The sequence below is a fragment of the Malus domestica genome, chromosome 16 (assembly GCF_042453785.1).
Source record: "Malus domestica chromosome 16, GDT2T_hap1".
Taxonomy (NCBI): Eukaryota; Viridiplantae; Streptophyta; class Magnoliopsida; order Rosales; family Rosaceae; genus Malus; species Malus domestica.
Window position 1 is genome coordinate 17,618,012 of NC_091676.1, and position 18,547 is coordinate 17,636,558.

The window sequence follows — 18,547 nt, forward strand, 5'->3', positions numbered from 1 at the left end:
TGTTACTTCTTGACACTTAGGTAATTTGGAGTTAAGATTTAATGTTTGAAAATGATTATCATATACTCATCTGACTAACTGTGCTAGCCAAATGCCCTTGGTAGAAGAAAGAGTATCTTCCATTCAATTTACTTAAGCTTGGTGTTTATATGTTTCTCTCTCCTTAGCTTGTGATGTTTCTAACATTGTTGACCAAGAGAATATAGAAGGTGAGGTGAGATAGCCCTTTAAGGTGAATGAATATGTACAACTGAAATACATGACGTTCTATATGACAAGTTTGAGAGCTTGAAACTTTCCAAATTGTACACATGTATAGCTAACTAAATCTTCTTTTGTATGTCATGTACCAAATGTGTAATGTAGGAGCTTTCAAAGCAAAATGTTGTTAATAGGAAGAAACAGAAGTATCACCACAAAGGAGGGGCAAGGCCATTTATCCAACATGCTAGGAAGGCCCAGATGATAATGAAATTAAATTACTTATTATTCTCATTATGGAAATTTACATATTCTAATGTATGTTTCTGCATTATTGAGCAGAAAGGAAATCCATTATCTGTGATTGACAATTGGGGGGCTCTCCATAAAGACAAGAACGGTCAGTGGATAAATGATGTTGCCCGGGACAAATATGTAAGTCATTTACGGACTTATCATTTGTGTCATTTTAAGGCAGATAAAGATTAAAAAAAATCAAAATTGACATGATACAACTTAGGAAACACAAATAAAGTGAACATGCAAGATTGAATTGAAAAAAAACTTAATATAACTAGCTAGAAGATGAAAGGTTATACCTAACATACATTCAAACATAAACTACTTTAAAGGTTATACGTTGTAGTTGCCTAATCCTATGTAAAACACATTGAAGCATAAACTACGAAATCATATGTAAAGACAGTTTATACCCAATGGTTTGCTTCTACATCAGTTCAGGATCACATCCAAGTATTTAAGTGGTGTTTTCTTAAGCATATTGTGGTTGATTTGTTTGAAACAAAAGAAACTTATTTGTTTGTATTTTAATATGAAAGGATAACATGAAGAAAAAGAAGGATGAAGTTAGGGAGAAACTAATCCAAGAAGCGCCTGAGGGTACTATATTCGATTCCATACAAGTACCATTGGAAAATGAATTTGGAATCATGGCTGAGAACCTTGGAAGGAAGGGAAAATCTGTTAACGGTGTAGGTCTCTTTTCCCTCGTACGGATACCTATAGTTGTGTTTCTTCTATGGCTTCAAGTTCTGAGTTAACTGATATGAGAGATCAAATCAATATTCTATCATATGGTTTCCTGGCAATAGGAAAATGAACAATTGAGAGCTCAGTTGGATTTACAAAATGATGATGAAACCTTGACATAAAAAATTATGGCTTTTTTGGCTGCAAGTTAAGGGTAAACCAACAACAACTTGAAGGAATCTGGTGGTAATAACTCATCTAGTGAAAATGTTTATCCTGAACTGGAAGAACATGACTCAGAAGAAGAATGATTTTGATAGTTATGTCTTTTGTATTAGTTAAGTATGCACATGGTAGACCTTTTTGTTAGCACCTCAATGTGTCTTAGACTTTTCTTTTGTTAGTTAGTACCTTAAACGGTCCATGTATAGGCCTTGGTACCCTTCTTCACAAATTGCTATTATTAAGATAGGTCACCATGGGTTAGATTGATTTTGGGATGTTTATGTTATTTTGTTGGATGTATAGTTGTTGAACATATTTGAACTTATGTGATTTAATTATTGATTAATGAAAATGGGAAGTATTACCTTATAATTCTTATGAGTTGCTATTCTAGATTATGAAACACAAATAAGTAATGGATTCCTCAAATATTATTCCTAAATAGTTATTTGATTATAACATATGTGACATAAGCCGCTTCACCCATCAAAATAATATGTAACGATTTCAGCGTCACTTAGTGTAATTATATAATTCTGGGATCATATTGAGTGACCCAAAAAGCATCACTTATAAGTCTGATATGAGACGAAAAACATAGGTCACTGAATTTTGTATTTTGTGACGCTAATTTCGTCGCATGTTAGAATAATAAGTGACGGAAGAAGCATCACGTAAAAGGAAAATATGTGACGACTCCAATATTCGTCACATAAACTATCGGTGACGTTGTATAAGTGACGCCAATTGTGACGCTAAAATTTCGTCACATATAGTCAAATGTGATGATTTTTCATATTTATGTGACGAATGTTGGTCGTCACAAAAACCAAGTTTTCTTGTAGTGGGTGGGCTAAGCAATTTTTGTCTGTAGCTGGGAATAAGGTCTTAATTAAAAGCATAGTGGCTGCTTTGCCTAATTATACAATGTCGTGTTTTCAATTACCAATTCAGTTGGCAAAGGAAATTGAGCAGGTCATTGCTCGATTTTGGTGGAGAAACCAGAAGACTAAGAAAGGTATTCATTAGATGGCATGGAATAGAGTAGCTAAAAAGAAGTCCTTAGGGGGGTTTAGGGTTCAAGGAAATCATTGCGTTTAAAGTGGCAATGCTTGCAAAGGTAGGTTGGAGGATAATTTGTAAACCGGATTCTTTACTTACTAAAGTGTTGAAGGTGAAGTATTTTCCTTCTTCTACTTTTCTGGATGCGACGGTGGGTAGAGGAACATCGTGGGGATGGAAGGGCATATTGCAATGTAGGAAAGTTTTAAAAGCTGGTCTTAGGTGGAGAGTTGGGGATGACAGAAGTGTTAAGGTGTTATCAGATCCTTGTTTACCTACTTCGAGAACGTTTAAGCCTCTATCAAGACATGTTCACATGCCTACAATGGTTTCGGAGTTTGTGGCTCAAAGGGGGATATGGAGGATGAAGCTGGTGGAACAGTGTTTTAATTCAGATGAGGCTCGATTGATTTTATAAATGCTGCTAAGTTAGTTTGGTTGTGATGATCGTCTTATTTGGCATTATACTCGGAATGGGATTTACTCGATGAAGTATGGGTATTTAGTTGCTCAAGAAATGTCTATGAATGGGGAGCTTGGGCGTGGGATATTGGTCAATCGAGCAGTGATACTATTTAGGATGCTACATGGAAGGAAGTATGGCGTTTGAGGATTCCACCTAAGCTGCGTCATTTTATTTGGAAGGGATGTCGAAATGTCTTAGCAATTCGCTCTAACTTAAAGAAACAGGGTATTCGACTAGAGAATTGTTGTCCTTTATGTGACAAGGAGGAGGACACACTAGTTCATTTGTTTTTTCGATGTTCGTTTACATGTGTGCTTTGGTTCGGTTCTCCATTGCAGTTGGACGTAGGGATGGTGGAGGGTGCTGACTTTATGCAGTGTTGGAAAGGTTTATGCACTAGATATGGTGAGGAGAATGAGTCGAACCAGTTGGTACGATGGGTAGTATGTGGACTATGGAGGATATGGAAATGTCGTAATAGTGTAGTCTTTGACAAGGCAACGTGTGACCCACGTGCTGCTTTGGATTTATTGCATCTGCATTGAGGGGAGATAATGAAGAGTCAGGAGGTTACTGATATGTGAAGGTGTAGGCAGCAGGTTTGTATGGATGTGGCGCAGCAAAGGTGGGTTAAGCCTCATTTTCGAACTATTAAGGTTAATTGTGATGGGGCTTAGTGTAAGCAAACGAATATGGGTGGTATTGGATGGGTTGCAAGGGATTTTGCTGGCATTTTTCAATGTGCAGGAGGTATGGGAGACTTATTGTGTGGTTCTAGTTTGATGGTGGAAGCATAAGCGATGAGATTGGCTTTGAGGGCTTGTGTGGAAAAGGGATTTGAGCGTGTTCAGTTGGAGACATATTCAAAGGTTTTGGTGAAGATGCTGAATGGTGTCTTGGTTTCTGAGGCATCAATGGAGGGTATTCTATGGGATATTCTTCATCTTCGACAACAAGTGTGTTCTGTTGAGTTTTTGTTTTCTCCTCATGCCTGTAATGAGGTTGCGCATCATGTGGCTTCTTTTGCCATGCGTATGGGGGCAACAATTGTGGATTGGCTTTGAGCCGGACTGGTTGTTCAATATTCTGGCGTTGGATGTAAACATTCCAATTTATCTTTAATAATATCTACTCTTTGACAAAAACAATACAAAAATAAAATGCTTAATTTCGTTTTAATGGACAGTTGTCATAAAGTGAAAATTAAAATCCAATTTTGTTCTTTTTCTTGTTAAAAAAATAATAAAAAAGAAAAGGGCATTATTAGTTTAGTAGAAAACAAAGGGCGGAGTTAAGTAGCTCAAAGCTCAAAAAAGTGGGGTGGAAGTGGGGCGGGGCAAAGGGGTTGGAATCCAAAACGGTCCAACGACTACCCTTATTTTTTGGGATTGCAACCAGTTAAACATACGAAATTTTAGCAAGTGGTCTTTTTTTTATAGTAGTAGAAAAGTGTTGAGTTCTTATATGATTGCGTGTGTTCAAATCTGTTGGTAATTAATCTAACATTTAATTCAACAAAATCTATCATTTGGTAAAAAAAATAAAATTCTAAAAGGGACCCAGCGAACCAATGCTATCCACGTGTTGCCACAGTTTTAACTAGTAACACCGCACTCGATAACAACCGAGCGCATCACACCCCCACTCGTCCTTCGCGAGATTGACGAACCCCTCCGTTTTGAAACCTTCAAAAATTTCACACGTCCCACACGAACCCCTCTTGCAAGGGTAAGACAGTAACTTTACTATTCTCCGCGCCACGCTGGAAACTACAATTTTTGGATAATTCCTGCCACGTAACACCATACATGGCAGACCTGATCCTAGTCAGCTCCCAGCTTCTCCTATAAAGTGCCCAAAACCCATCTCACCACTCCTTCACTCTCCCAAAAACCCACCTCCCATTCTCTTCTTCCTCCTCAGCTCACAACCACCACAACCACCGTCGCCGGCTGGAATAGATCGCCGGGAAATGAATATTCCGGCGACCTTGTTACACATATGCATACGAAATGTTCGTATCTCCGATCATCGCCGTCACATTTTCCACGATTGTCCATCATCGGAAGCCATACTCTTTTAGCCCAATTTTTTCCGGGAAAACAAATTAACATTGTTCGAGTTTTGAGCATTTTTAGGTAGTGTAAGAGGAGAGTAAATGTGTATGAAAGGAGGAAGCGTTAATTTCTGAATTGAGTTGTAGTTTCTGTATAAATTTTCTGTGGATTTTGGTTTTTGAATCCCAAAGTTTAATCAGGCTCTGAAATTAGAGCAGAAAAACTGAGAAATTTGGTAGGACGGTGCGTCAGTGTCTTGGTAATTTGTAGAACCCCAAATATGCCATTTCCGATGAAGATCCAACCGATTGAAATCGATTCCGAGAATTTGATCGAGCCGGCCCGGGTCGACTCGGTGAAACCGGTCTTCAAATCGCGGCTCAGAAGGCTCTTTGACCGGCAGTTCCCGAGCGTGCTTAGAATCTCTTCTGCGCAGGAGAAGCCGACTGCTACTGAGCCGCCGTCGCAGCAGCAGAACTACAATACCAGCAAGGATGGAGCAACCGTCGCCGCTGTGGCCGAGTTCGAGCCGAGCTCGGTTTGCTTGGCGAAGATGGTTCAGAATTTCATCGAAGAAAGCAACGAGAAGCAGCCGCCGCCGAAATGTGGCCGGAACCGCTGCAATTGCTTTCACGGTAACAGCAATGACAGCTCCGACGACGAGCTCGATATCTTCGATGGAGGCTTCGGCGATTCAATCTCCTCCGGTTCGTTCGGTGGCGACGCCTCCGATATTTTAAAGGTATAAAACTAAGATAACCGTCGCTTCAATTCCACTTTTTGATTAGTAAATTGTTTTTGCATTTTCTCACGGTTTCCTGGCAACCAAACAGAGAACATGAATATGAATGACTGATTGTTTGCTTAATTATTGTTTATCAGAGTCTGATTCCATGCGTGAGCGTCTCGGAGAGAAACCTCCTGGCTGATACGGCGAGGATCGTCGAAGCAAACAAGAATCTCAAACAAAAAGACGATTTGAGGAAGATCGTCGCCGACGGACTGCAATCCCTTGGCTACGATTCCTCCACCTGCAAATCGAAATGGGAGAAGTCGTCGTCTTTCCCTGCCGGTAATTTAAAATCCCATACTTTCTCAGCATCCAAACAGATTATATAAAAAAATGAAATTAAAAGTTAAAAAAAAATAAATAAATTTGGTTGTGGGTTTTGGATTTCAGGTGAGTACGAGTATATCGATGTGATGGTAGAGGGCGACAGGTTGTTGATTGACATCGATTTCCGATCGGAATTTGAGGTCGCTCGATCCACTGGGGTCTACAAAGCCGTCCTCCAATCGCTGCCCTACATTTTCGTCGGAAAATCGGACCGTCTCGGCCAGATCGTCTCCATCGTATCGGAGGCAGCCAAACAGAGCCTGAAGAAGAAAGGCATGCACTTCCCTCCGTGGCGGAAAGTCGAGTACATGCGCGCCAAGTGGCTCTCTCCTTACACCCGAACCGCCGTTCACCGTCCCGAAAATGGCACCCTTCCCGCGTCGGAGACCCAAGTGGTAATCTCTGACGCTCCGACCGAGGCCGACAATCTCAGCGATTGCGGTGAACTCGAGTTGATCTTCGGTGAAAGCACATCGCAGCCTGAGAGCCATACTCCAGTCCCGTCGCCGGCCGGGAATTCCGTTCCAGGCGAGAAGGTGGCAGTGGCGTGGCAGCCACCGGCGATAAAGCCGAAGAGCGTTGAGAGAGGGGCGAGGATAGTTACCGGGTTGGCATCGCTGCTCAAGGAGAAACCTTGAGACAAATTTTGGAATTTGTTTTTTAATTTTTAAATTTTCCGGCAAAAAATGGATATAAATATTAAAAAAAAAGAAGAAAGAAAATATATAAACGGGAGTTGGAATAGTAGAGTGGGAGTGGGTACTGGTACAGGCTTTTTAACTTTGTGCTTTTACCAAGTTTCCCTTCCTTTTTTTGTTAGCAAGGGCACAAATATAAATCTGTGGACCATCATCTCTATGTAATAAAAATAGTTTTAAATACCAACAAAAACATTGTTAATATTTTTCGGGATAACTTTTATACCACCTTCAAATAGTTGATGTGCACACTCTATAAATGTTTGAGTAATTAATTAATTAACTATTAAATGACTGTACGAATTTGAATTTGAATTTGAATTTAGTTAATTTTTCTTCATTGGTGAACTTATTAGAAAACTTTAAAATTAGATAGTTTTACAGTACAGATGGGAAAGAGAGCTGAAAGAATTTTAATATTTTAATTACAAACTTATTTATTGAACAAAATTAATTTAGTATTTTGAGGTTAATATTGTGTGCAGCGACGGTTTCTTGAAAGGGGAACAAAGGAGCATGAGAGTCTCTTCTCTCGATTTTCCATCTTTTTAGGGTATATTTTTGCTTTTTTCGAAAGAAAGAAAGTAAATTATTAAAGAGGAGAGTTTGAGAGAGAGAGAGAGGTGTAGACATAAAGGTTGATGATGAGAGGACGGCAGGAGAGAGGGCTCGTGGAGTCTGGAAGGCTGTGAGGGGTTAAATATTGATAGGAACTAAGTACTATTTTTTAGGAGATGTGATATTCGCATACATTTTTTTACTTTTTTTACATTTTTTTTGTTTTCGGTCGTCGGATTGGATTAATTAAAGAAGATCAACGGACAAAAATTAATAAGGGGTGTGTGAGAAGTAAAAAAGGATGTGTGGATAGCACACTTCTTTTTTAGTAGTATTTTTCTTCATTTATAAATTAGAAGTGTTAAGTTTGATTCTTGCGAATGACGTTGCAAATGATAAATTTGAACTATATTATTACTAGTATATTGTAAGATTAAATTCAACTCCTCTGTTATTCTAGATAATATAAATTGTTGAAAAAAAACAAAAAGAGTATTAACAATAGTAAATAAAATAATAAAAATGAAAAATAATGAATAGGATTGCGTGATATTCCCTCTCTGGGAGGAATTCGATTAATTTTGGAGTGTCCAAAACGCTTCTGTTGGTGCGAGTGTTGAAAATAGTGAAAACCAGTAAACGAATCTATCCGCGACCGCCGGGAAAAGAGATTTTATGTGTTACTGTGCGCTAAAAAGTTAATAATTTAAAAAATAAAATTTTTCATTATTCTTATTAAAACGCGTGATGTACCATTTGTGTTCTTGTCACAACTAAAAATTTCTCCATCAGACGACTCGCAAGCTTTAACACGTGCAAGACATTGACTGACTGTTGAGAATTTTCGTGTGTATTTGGATTTCTGGGAGAATTTTGCATATGGAACTTGGGTGAGACAAAGATACCAAGTGCTTGCTGCTTGCTGCTTGCTGCTTGCTGCTGCTTTTGTGTAATTACCTTATTGAGCATCTTTTTATTCATCTTGGGGCTTAAAAATAAAATGGTTTTTACTAAATAGTTTAACATTTTATGTTATTAAATTAGATCAATCAAAATTTTGTTTGAATGTAATTCAAATTCAAAACATTGATCCCTTCCTGACATACTATAACGACGTTTTATTTAGAACTTCTCATTCTATTTAAAATCACTTTCAACCGTGATTTATATTTTTCTGATGAAACATATAACTATTTTAAAAACTCAATAGGAGAGTTGTCATTGTCTAATTAATCTTTAGTTGTAAAATTCTTTTTATATCCTTCTCAAATTACCAAGTTACCTCTTTCAAGTATTGGACAAGTGTTTTATACAAAGTGTTTGATAACTAACATGCTGCTTGTTTGATACGATTTCAACATAAATTAGTGTTCGATTATGATTACTGTTGTGTGCTTTTTGCAACAATTATTATGATGAGATATTGAGATTTATTATTAGTACTTCACAAAATCGGTAAAAATTCCCTTATTATATTTAGAAATTAGAAATAAGATTAAAGGATATGTTCCTCTTGGTGGAAATTAAATAAGTATTGCTCCAAAATGATTTGTGGTGGGACTCTTCTAATCCATTATGTTTTGTAAAATAATATGATCATATTATTACTTTACTCATTAAATCTTATATTTTAAGAAGTGGGTAGGGTCGGTACAATGCTATCTCAAAAGAGGCCAAAGGAGGGGGTTGTGGTTGTGGGGTCCATATTCCTTTTTCCTAATATGTTTTTTTGGGTGATAAGACTGATGCTGCGCAACAAGCAAAAAAAATAAATTTCCCCTAAATTTTAATAACTTTTATAATTGCAATAATACCCTCATGAAAGCAACTTCCCACCCACCCTTTTCATTTCTCTCCCCACCAACCCGTTTTATTTCTCTTTCCCCCTAAAGAGATTGCTTGTTATTGTAAATTTGGGAGTTTCATTTTCTCACCCGAGTTTGCCCAGACCACACGAAATCGAGTGTTTGGAGACCGGGATAAGGTGCCTGCATGCTCAGCTTCCAGTAGTGGATTCCACTGTTTGGATGCAGGATTAGGATATTTTTTGGTTATATGCTGTTAGGTTTTTTTTTTTGTTTTTTTCTGTTCTATTTTGGTGAGTACCCTTAAGTGAAGGCAATGCTATTGCGTTATAAAGTCCAATCGAACAGATTTGAGCAAATTCAAAGAGTAAACTGTCGGTTTACCCCCTGAACTTTCACCTCACTTTCGATTTCCCCCCTGAACTTTTCCATTGGAAAATTAAGGACTCAAACTAATTTTTTTAGCCAATTTACCCCCTACCGTTAGTTTTTCATATATTACATCCATATTTCCGTTAAGTGAGACCATGTGCACAACATGTGAGGGTAGTTAAGTTATTTCACTCTTAAAATGATTAAAAAACTAAAAATAATAAAAAAAGCAAAACTTTCCCTCTATTTTTTCCCGCTAATTCCTATCCTCGATTTTATTTTTCCCTCTCATTCCTATGTATGAGAAATGACATATGGTGTTATTGTCTACCATTTTTATTTTCTCTAACAAATTAATAATTTGACAAATGCTAATGGTGCTATTGTCTCCAAAGCAGTGCATTAATATAAGAAACCCTAGTCTTTTTTATGGACATGTTTCTTATATTAATGCACTGCTTTGGAGACAATAACACCATAAGCATTTGTCAAATTATTAATTTGTTAGAGAAAATAAAAATGGTAGTACATGCTTCAAAAAAAAGATTAACTTAGCTACTTATGAAGACAATAACACCATATGTTATTTCTCATGCATAGGAATGAGAGGGAAAATTAAAATTGAGGATAGGAATTAGCGGGAAAAAATAGAGGGAAAATTATTATTATTATTTATTTTCAGTTTTTAATCATTTTTAAATTGAAATGACTTAACTATCCTCACATGTTATGCACATGGTCTCACTTAACGGAAATATGGATGGAATATATGAAAAACTAACGGTAGGGGGCAAATTGGCTAAAAAAATTAGTTTGAGTCCTTAATTTTCCAATAGAAAAGTTCAGGGGGGAAATCGAAAATGAGGTGAAAGTTCAGGGGGTAAACCGACAGTTTACCCCAAATTCAAATTAATGCAACATGAATGTATTTTACTCACAACCTTCAAGTAAAAATAATGATTATCATCATATTTATAATTGAATTTAAATTTTTAAATTTTTTTCTCTACACATATATCAAAATTCAAGATGACGAGCAAATATTTTTTTTTTGGGCACAAATTTTGAGTGTACCATACCCAAAACCCTATGAGAGTTCATGAAAACTGCAGGGCCCTTTCACTCTATCCAATCATCATCTGCCATATCTGAGTTGTGGGACCGCCTTACCCTGCCGTGCCGTCTTGATTCATGCATTTTATTCTCAATGAAATGAGAGATTTTTTAGTGTGAACGGTATACGAAGTGGTACATCATATGTTATTATACAAATAATGAGATATGTGTGCTAAAAAGTTAATAACTTAAAAAATAAAAATTTTCACCTCTTCTATTAAAACACGTGGTGTACTACTACCACTTGTGTTCCCGTCACAATTAAAAATTTCTCCCATGATATGGAGCCCTCCGACAAAAGCGATTTACACTTGCCGTTTCCTTATTGGTTTAGTCCTTTAATATTAGTTTCATCTCTCTCAAAACTTCTCCATGTATAGTATGAAAGTTCGTTGTAATAATTGGATAAGTTATAAGAATATTTCTTAATTTCTTGTGAAGGGAAATATGTAGACAAAATCAAACTGAAGGAATCAATGTCGCTCGTTTATGTTACTAACTGAAGCCTAAGTCGATCCTTGATATCATATTGGTTGAAACTATGTTTCAATATTTGTACTGAACTAAACTATGAGCACTTTATTTCTAGCTAGCTGACTACTTATAAAAGAAAAATATGCAAGCAGCCTTTAATTTCTTCTTTATTTTCTCTCGTTTTCAGGACCTAATGGTAAAAATTAAAATTACATAACTGTGATTTCTTATAACGTTGTGTACACATACCATACTAGACAATGAGACGATCCATCGCAATCACAAAAACATAATAAGAATATAAATTGACGTCACTCTGAAAGAGAACTGTGATTCCAAATGGTATTAGGTCCGTAGTGCTTTGTTGCTCCACAAATAAATATCTCAACAAGTAAGTTTTTATTTTCCCATATCTTAAATAAAGATAGCTTCCATCGCTTTAATGGGGACAGATGATTTCTATGGTGTTTGAAAGCTTCTTCCTTGGCTTTTAGCTTCAAATCAACAAGTTCTTTTACCACCATTAATTGGCTCTTTTTTTTTTACTACAAAATCTGTATTTGATTCACAAATGAAATGCTATCACAAAAGAAGAGCTCGTTTGGATGTGTTTTTAAAATGATTTAAAGTGCTTTTAGAGAAAATATTTTTTGGTTCCAAAAGCACTTAAAGTGCTTTCTGCAAGAAGCACCAATCATGTGCTTCTTCCAGGAAGCACTTTAAGTGTTTTTCCAGAATCTACTTGCATTTTTACAAAGGATTAGTTCTAAAAACATTTTCATCAAAAATACTTTTCGTCATTTTAAAAGTATATTCAAACCAGCTTTAAAACAATCAGTATTGTCATGCCAACTATATATTTTGTGGACCATTACCAATAATTAAAGTCCACGTTGCTGAAGACAAATTGGTCTCAATCAAACTCCTTAGAAATTAATGGTTCATGACTTAATATTAAAGTTCGAATTCGACAAAAAAAATTATTTAAGTTCGAAGGACCTACTTAAATAACTGGTTTTTTTTTCCTTGGTTATTTTGTATTTAGGGGATCATCCAATAAAGTCCACCTATTTCCAAGGGAACATGTATAGCATCCTTATAAACTGCTAAGGTGAAAAAAAATAAGAAAGAAAATCCATTAATACGATATTTGCAAAATGGGGTTTATGTGCATCCCCACATAGGGCATGAAAGCATTAGGGAAATGGGATTAGTGAGGATTGAACTTGTAACAGGGTGCATAGGAATGATTGTTTTTCATCATTGTGATAAAATGATGTATCCATTAATTTACGTATACCTCATTTTACTGCTATTTTTATCCTCTACGTGTAGCCTGAGATCTATTTATTATTTCTCTAATGAAGTAGAGACTGAGGGCTCATATACAGTGCCTACCATTGAGTTGGATAAACCAATATATACGAAATGGCCGTTGATGAAAGTTTAAATATTTTGATTGAATAGACTATAGCATATTTTTGGTCAAGGTCCATCTATTCATTTGCGACAAAGTGAAATAGTTGAAAAGAGAAGGGGATTACAATTGGACCAAAACAATTACATTAATTAATCCCACTTACAAAATAATGGTCAAAACATGGTTTATGCGGAAAACCCGGATACTAATGACCAATAGGTTTTGCATTTGGCAGATTTGCTTTCCAAATCAACATTAATAACCACAAAATTACATAAAGGGGTGTAGTCAAATGAGGATTTTAAATGATTTTAAAAGACTTTAGAATTATGGTGTAGTAAATTAGGATTTTAAAAGATTTTAAATGAATCCATTCAAATACAGGGGTAGTCAATTAAGTTTCATAAAGTGTAGTACCGTTAAGGTTCATAAACAGTATAGTATCGTTAAGTTTTATAAACAGTGTAGTATCATTAAGTTTCATAAACAGTGTACTAAGTTTCATTAATAATATGTACATTTTTTTCTAAATTATTTTTTTAATATTAAAATTATGTCTTTTTCATTAAAATTTAAGTTCTTTTGTTATTTTTATTAAAATTTTAAAAAAAATTAAGTTTTTTTCATTAAATAAAGTTATATGATGGTTTTTTGTTAAAATAAATTTAGCCCAAACCCTTTTCATGAAAGTTTTCATTTTACTATGCAACTTATTTTTGGCAACAATATATTTACATGGAGTTGAATGATTTGGGCTAATCCACGCGACGAGTTAGCTGCAATAATTCAGTGTCAAACTCACTATTCACGCCAATCTAAACCTAAACCTAATGGCAATGACGAGTGACCTGCGAGCCTATATTACATTTATTTTACCGACTAAAATTTAATACATGAAAGAACAAAATGGAAAAGAAAACCCTAATTAATTGTTCATAAGAGGATAAATTTGTGAACCATTTGAGGAAGGAAATATTAAATGAAGTGTTAGAGAATCAGAAAACCAAATTAAATTGAAAGCATCGTTGCATTGAGATTAGTTAATGAATGAAACGGCAGCATCAGTAGCAGCTAGCCTTAGCCGGAGGAGCCTCAGAAGAAAGCATGCATGGGATCACTAGGCTTTCATAAATGATGTATGCAGAGGTAAAAATAAATAAGACTCAGATCAACAAAAATGCAGCCTGTAAAAAATTAATGACTTTATTTACTGAGGTTCAAGATTTGTTAGATTTGGATTACAGCTGCTAATTATTGCATAAGTACTTCGAAATTGAATGAGAATTAAATATACCTACCAAGAAGATTTAACTATATATTAGCATTTCGATTGAAAGTTGTTGATTTTCTGATTTAAATTGTAATATATTTCATATGTTTCAATGTACAGTAGACCAAGTATATATGAGAGACAAGAGGAGAGAGAGATGGCCACAACTAACCAATTGGGAAACCCTAGTGACTAGATAAACCTAGGCTTAATCCAATCCTTAAAGCAAGGAGATTACGCCAAACACTAGGTTATGAAGCTAATCATATCAACTCCCTTACGATAGTTGTTTTACACTTTGAGATAATGATGACCTTGATATCTAGGATTTGATGACCCTAGAAACCGAGAGACCAATGGTGTGTACACTACAACATTCCCCCTCAAGCTGGATCGAGGATATTAATCGATCCAAGCTTGCCCAAAAAATGATGAAGTTGAACCGATGACAGTGCCTTGGTAAAAAGATATGCTAGTTGATCATGGCTTCGTGTGAATATTGTATGGATGACTTGAGTTTGAACTTGAGCCTTGATGAAATGGCAGTCCACTTCAATATGTTTGGTTCTTTCGTGAAACACAGGGTTAGCAACGATGTGTATATGAGATAAGAGTAGAACTAGGAAACCCTAAGTCTGAAATGAGACTTTTAAGCCAGATTAGTTCACAAGCTATGGCCGCCATTGCTCAATATTCAGCCTCTGCGCTGGAGCGAGTGATAACTTGTTGCTTTTTACTTTTCCATGTGACCAGATTTCCACCAACAAATGTGCAATAGCCTGTAGTAGATTTTCTATCAATTGCATTCCTTGCCCAATCTGCATCCGTGTATCCACTAATGGTAGTGGAATAATTATTGTGCATGATAATTCCTCTCCCTATGGAACCTTTGAGATATCGTAGGATTCTCTTAACAATGTTGAGATGATGTATAATGGAAGATGACTGGCCAAGCTCACTGCATATGCGATATCTGGATGAGTGATAGTGAGGTAAATAAGCTTGCCCACCAATCTTTGATAGTAGCTCACATCATGCATAGCTTCTCCATCAATGTCGAGCTTTAGTTTACAATCAACATGTGTGATAACAGGTTTAAAGTCTATCATTTTAGCTTCCTTGAGAAGGTCCATCACATATTTGCGTTGATGTAGAAACAGCCCCTTTGAAGATGTTGCCATTTTGATTCCCAAGAAGTACTTCAACCTCCCCAAATCTTTGATAGCAAAAATTTGGTGTAGTGATAGCTTTATTGCTTCAATCTTAGTGGCACAATCTCCCATGATGATGAGATCATCAACGTAAATAAGGACCACCAACTTCCCACTGGTACTAGTTCTTACAAATAATAAGGAATTGGCATTACTTCACAAAAAACTAGCCTTTTCCAGCACTGAACTTAGCTTGGCATTCCAAGCTCGTGGAGATTGTTTCAATCCATATATTGCATTGTGCAATTTACATACCACATTACCTTTACTGCGATCATAGCCTGGAGAAGGCTACATATACATTTCTTCCTGTAATTCTATGTGAAGGAATGCATTCTTCACGTTTATTTGATAAAGAGATTATCCACAATTGATTGCCACAGAGAGTAAAACCCTCACAATGTTCATCTTGGCAACAGGGGCAAATGTTTCATTATAATCTACTCCAAAGGTTTGAGTAAAACCTTGAGCAACAAGCCGAGCCTTGTGCCTCTCGATGGAACCATCAACTTTGAACTTGGTTTTGTAAATCCGACGACTTCCAATAGCCTTTTTTCCTAGAAGAAGTTGAACTAGGCTCCAGGTGTGATTTTCTTCCATTTCTCTAAGCTATTCTGCCATGGCTTGATTCCACAGTGGGAGTATAGTGGCCTCCTGAAAGGTTCTTGGCTCATAATGCTTATCAATTTCACCAAGGAAAGCAGCACGAGTTGTGGAGAGTCCATGAAGACTGATACTTTGAGTGATGGGGTACCGTGAAGCGTAAGTCACATAGTCTTGCAACCTCGCTGGAGGTTTCCTTGTTCGAGAAGGATTTTTGCTAATCATTTGAGACTCGTTTGAAGGTTGAGAATGATCTGAATGTGTATGTCTCTTTCACCGCCAATTTGGTCTCTGGAAGTGTTCGTGTCATCTTGAGCTTCTCCATTATCTTAAATTGCCATTATTGAGCTCTCTTCCAACACTGGATTATTAAAATTTTGATGAAGTGGAAATATGTCAAATACTTTCTCCCCTTGACTTGTAGTGGCTCCATTGTGGGTGAAATAAGGACAGTCTTATTCAAACTTCACGTTTCTTGACACTAGGCACTTCTTAGTGACCGAATTGAAGCACCTATATCCCTTTTGGGTGGAAAAGTACCTTAAAAATACACACTTGGTTGCCCTAGCATATAGTTTGTCATGATTCAGGGCTTCGATGTGAACAAAGAAAACACAACCAAACACCTTGAGGTGTGTCAAATCAATTTTCCTTGCCTTAAGTACTTCATAAGGCGATTTAAACCCGATCACCTGACTTGGAAGTCAGTTGATGATATAAGTAGCAGTGAGGATGGCAAATGACCAAAACCTTTTAGGGACATTCATATGTATCATGTGAGAATGAGTCTTCTCCAAGAGATCTCTATTTTTTCTTTCAGCTGCCCCATTTTGTTGTGGGGTTCCTACACAACTTTTTTGATGAATAATGCCATGTGCCCTTATGTATTGAATTATGTTGTTGGATAGAAATTTAGTGCCGTTGTCTGACCTTAAAACCTTAATATTTGATTGAAATTGTGTTTTAACATGCATATGAAAATCCTTGAAAATAGTAGACACTTCACTTTTTGATTTCATCATATATAAGAAACTAACTCGAGAGAAATCATCAACAAATAAAACAAAGTATTTAAACCCTTCCATTGATTCAGTTGTTGGTCCCCATACATCGGTGTGTATTATTTCAAAAGGTTTACTTGTCCTAGATATTGAATTACCAAAAGGTAACCTAGAAAATTTTGAAAATTGACAAGTATCACAAGTAATATGTGACTTACAAAAATTTGGGAACAATTTTGACAAAATGGTCTCAAAAGGATGAGCTAATCTCCTGTGCCAAACTTGGTTTGCCTTTGTGGACTTTGATTTAGCTTGAAGTGCCTGATTAAAATAGGAATTCTTGCATAGGTAGTAAAGTCCATTTATGAAGAACCCTTCACCAATCATCTTCATGGTAAGAACATCCTGAAACATCACATTATTTGGTGAGAAAATAGCACGACAGTTTAGGGTGTTTGTGATTTTTCCAATTGACAAAAGTTGAAAAGGAAAATATGGTACATATAAGGCAATGGAAGGTGCTTTGTGTGAAAGCAGGTTGATCTCTCCTTTGCCTAAAACTAGGACATTCTTTCCATTTGCAACTGACACATGAGAAGGACTTGGAAAATATTTAAAATTATGCAAATTTGTGACTTTGTTTGTCATGTGATCAATGGCACTTGAATCAATTATTCAACAATCATTTTCAACACTAGCTAATAGGGCAGTAGAGAATGCTTTGAGAATACCTGGTGCCTCATCATGTGGTACTTTCTCATTTCCAGCAAGAAAACTGGCAAACTGTCCCAACATAGCTGTGTGGTTGCTCCCTTGATTACTTTGACCATATGAAGCTCCCCCATGTCCCTTACCTTGCAGGTAAGCTGCAAACTCATTGATAAGGGTCAATGGATTTGTCGTGAACTCTACAGATCCTTGTGGCATGGTAGGAGAAGGATAAGCAGTAGCAAAATTGTGCCTAGAAGTGAGATTGTTGTGAGGACCTTGGTATCATTTTCCCATCTTTTGTAAACTTAGGCTTGAGTTCAAGATAGAGTTCCCAACACTTCTCTTCCACATGCCCAACAACATCGCAATATTTTCACTTTAGGTGTGTGTTTATGCCATTGTATACCTTGACCTCTAAGTGCTTATAATTTGAGGCATATGCTTGAGTCTCTGTCAATCTTGGACCGTATTCAGCATTCATCACTTTCTTCCTTACTTCTTCTCGTTGAATAGTAGCACAAACATTGTTGAAAATGGGGCAACTCTTGACTCATCAGGATGTGACTCCTTAGATCTTTATACTCAGAGCTCAAACTCCCTAACAGCTAGTAAATTCTGTCTTCATCAGCTTGTTTTAGAAGAATGATAGGATCTGTGGTATGTGGAAGGTATACATCCAACTCATTCCACATGGTTTTGAGACTCCTAAGATGTTGAAAAAAAGCTTTCCCCTCTTGCTGAATACTAGCATTGTCTTTCTTCAGTTGGAACACTCGAGCATAGTTATTTTGATTTCCATATATATCCTTCAATGCCTTCTTCAGGTCTTGTGAGGAATTGGAGTAACTGAAAATCTCGGCAACATGTTTCTCTATGATGTGAGCAGCAGAGACATGACAATTTGGTCCTTCCAAAGCCATGAATCATACGTGGGGGAAGAACTGTCTGGAACATCCACACTTCCATTGACAAATCCTAATTTTCCTTTGCCACCGAGAGCTAATGAAACAGCTTGAGACCAAGGCAGGTGATTGAATTAGTTCAATAAAAATGAACATAAACATTGATAGGTGTTAACCTAAACATCTGAAAAATTTGAGGAAATACCTTATGAAGTTTCAACCTCAAGATTCATAGAACTTTCTTCAGCCATAGTTCATGCTTTGAAGAAATAATCGTAGCAGTAAGAA

At 36.5% G+C, this 18,547-nt stretch overlaps 1 protein-coding gene across 1 annotated transcript; it reads left to right on the forward strand.

The window, feature by feature from the left end:
* The first annotated feature begins 4,816 nt into the window (after positions 1-4,816).
* LOC103403963 (uncharacterized) lies at positions 4,817-7,020 on the forward strand. Its single transcript, XM_008342810.3, has 3 exons — positions 4,817-5,743; positions 5,884-6,073; positions 6,182-7,020. The coding sequence occupies exons 1-3, from the start codon at positions 5,282-5,284 to the stop codon at positions 6,754-6,756; spliced, it is 1,227 nt and encodes a 408-aa protein (XP_008341032.3). The 5' UTR covers positions 4,817-5,281; the 3' UTR covers positions 6,757-7,020.
* Positions 7,021-18,547: the final 11,527 nt, after the last annotated feature.

Bases quoted from the DNA above. Each gene is read 5' to 3' on its own strand.
- LOC103403963 (XM_008342810.3), top strand. From the start codon at position 5,282: ATGCCATTTCCGATGAAGATCCAACCGATTGAAATCGATTCCGAGAAT. The intron at 5,744-5,883 runs GTATAAAACTAA...ATTGTTTATCAG, and splicing joins ACGCCTCCGATATTTTAAAG to AGTCTGATTCCATGCGTGAG. The intron at 6,074-6,181 runs GTAATTTAAAAT...TTTGGATTTCAG, and splicing joins GTCGTCGTCTTTCCCTGCCG to GTGAGTACGAGTATATCGAT.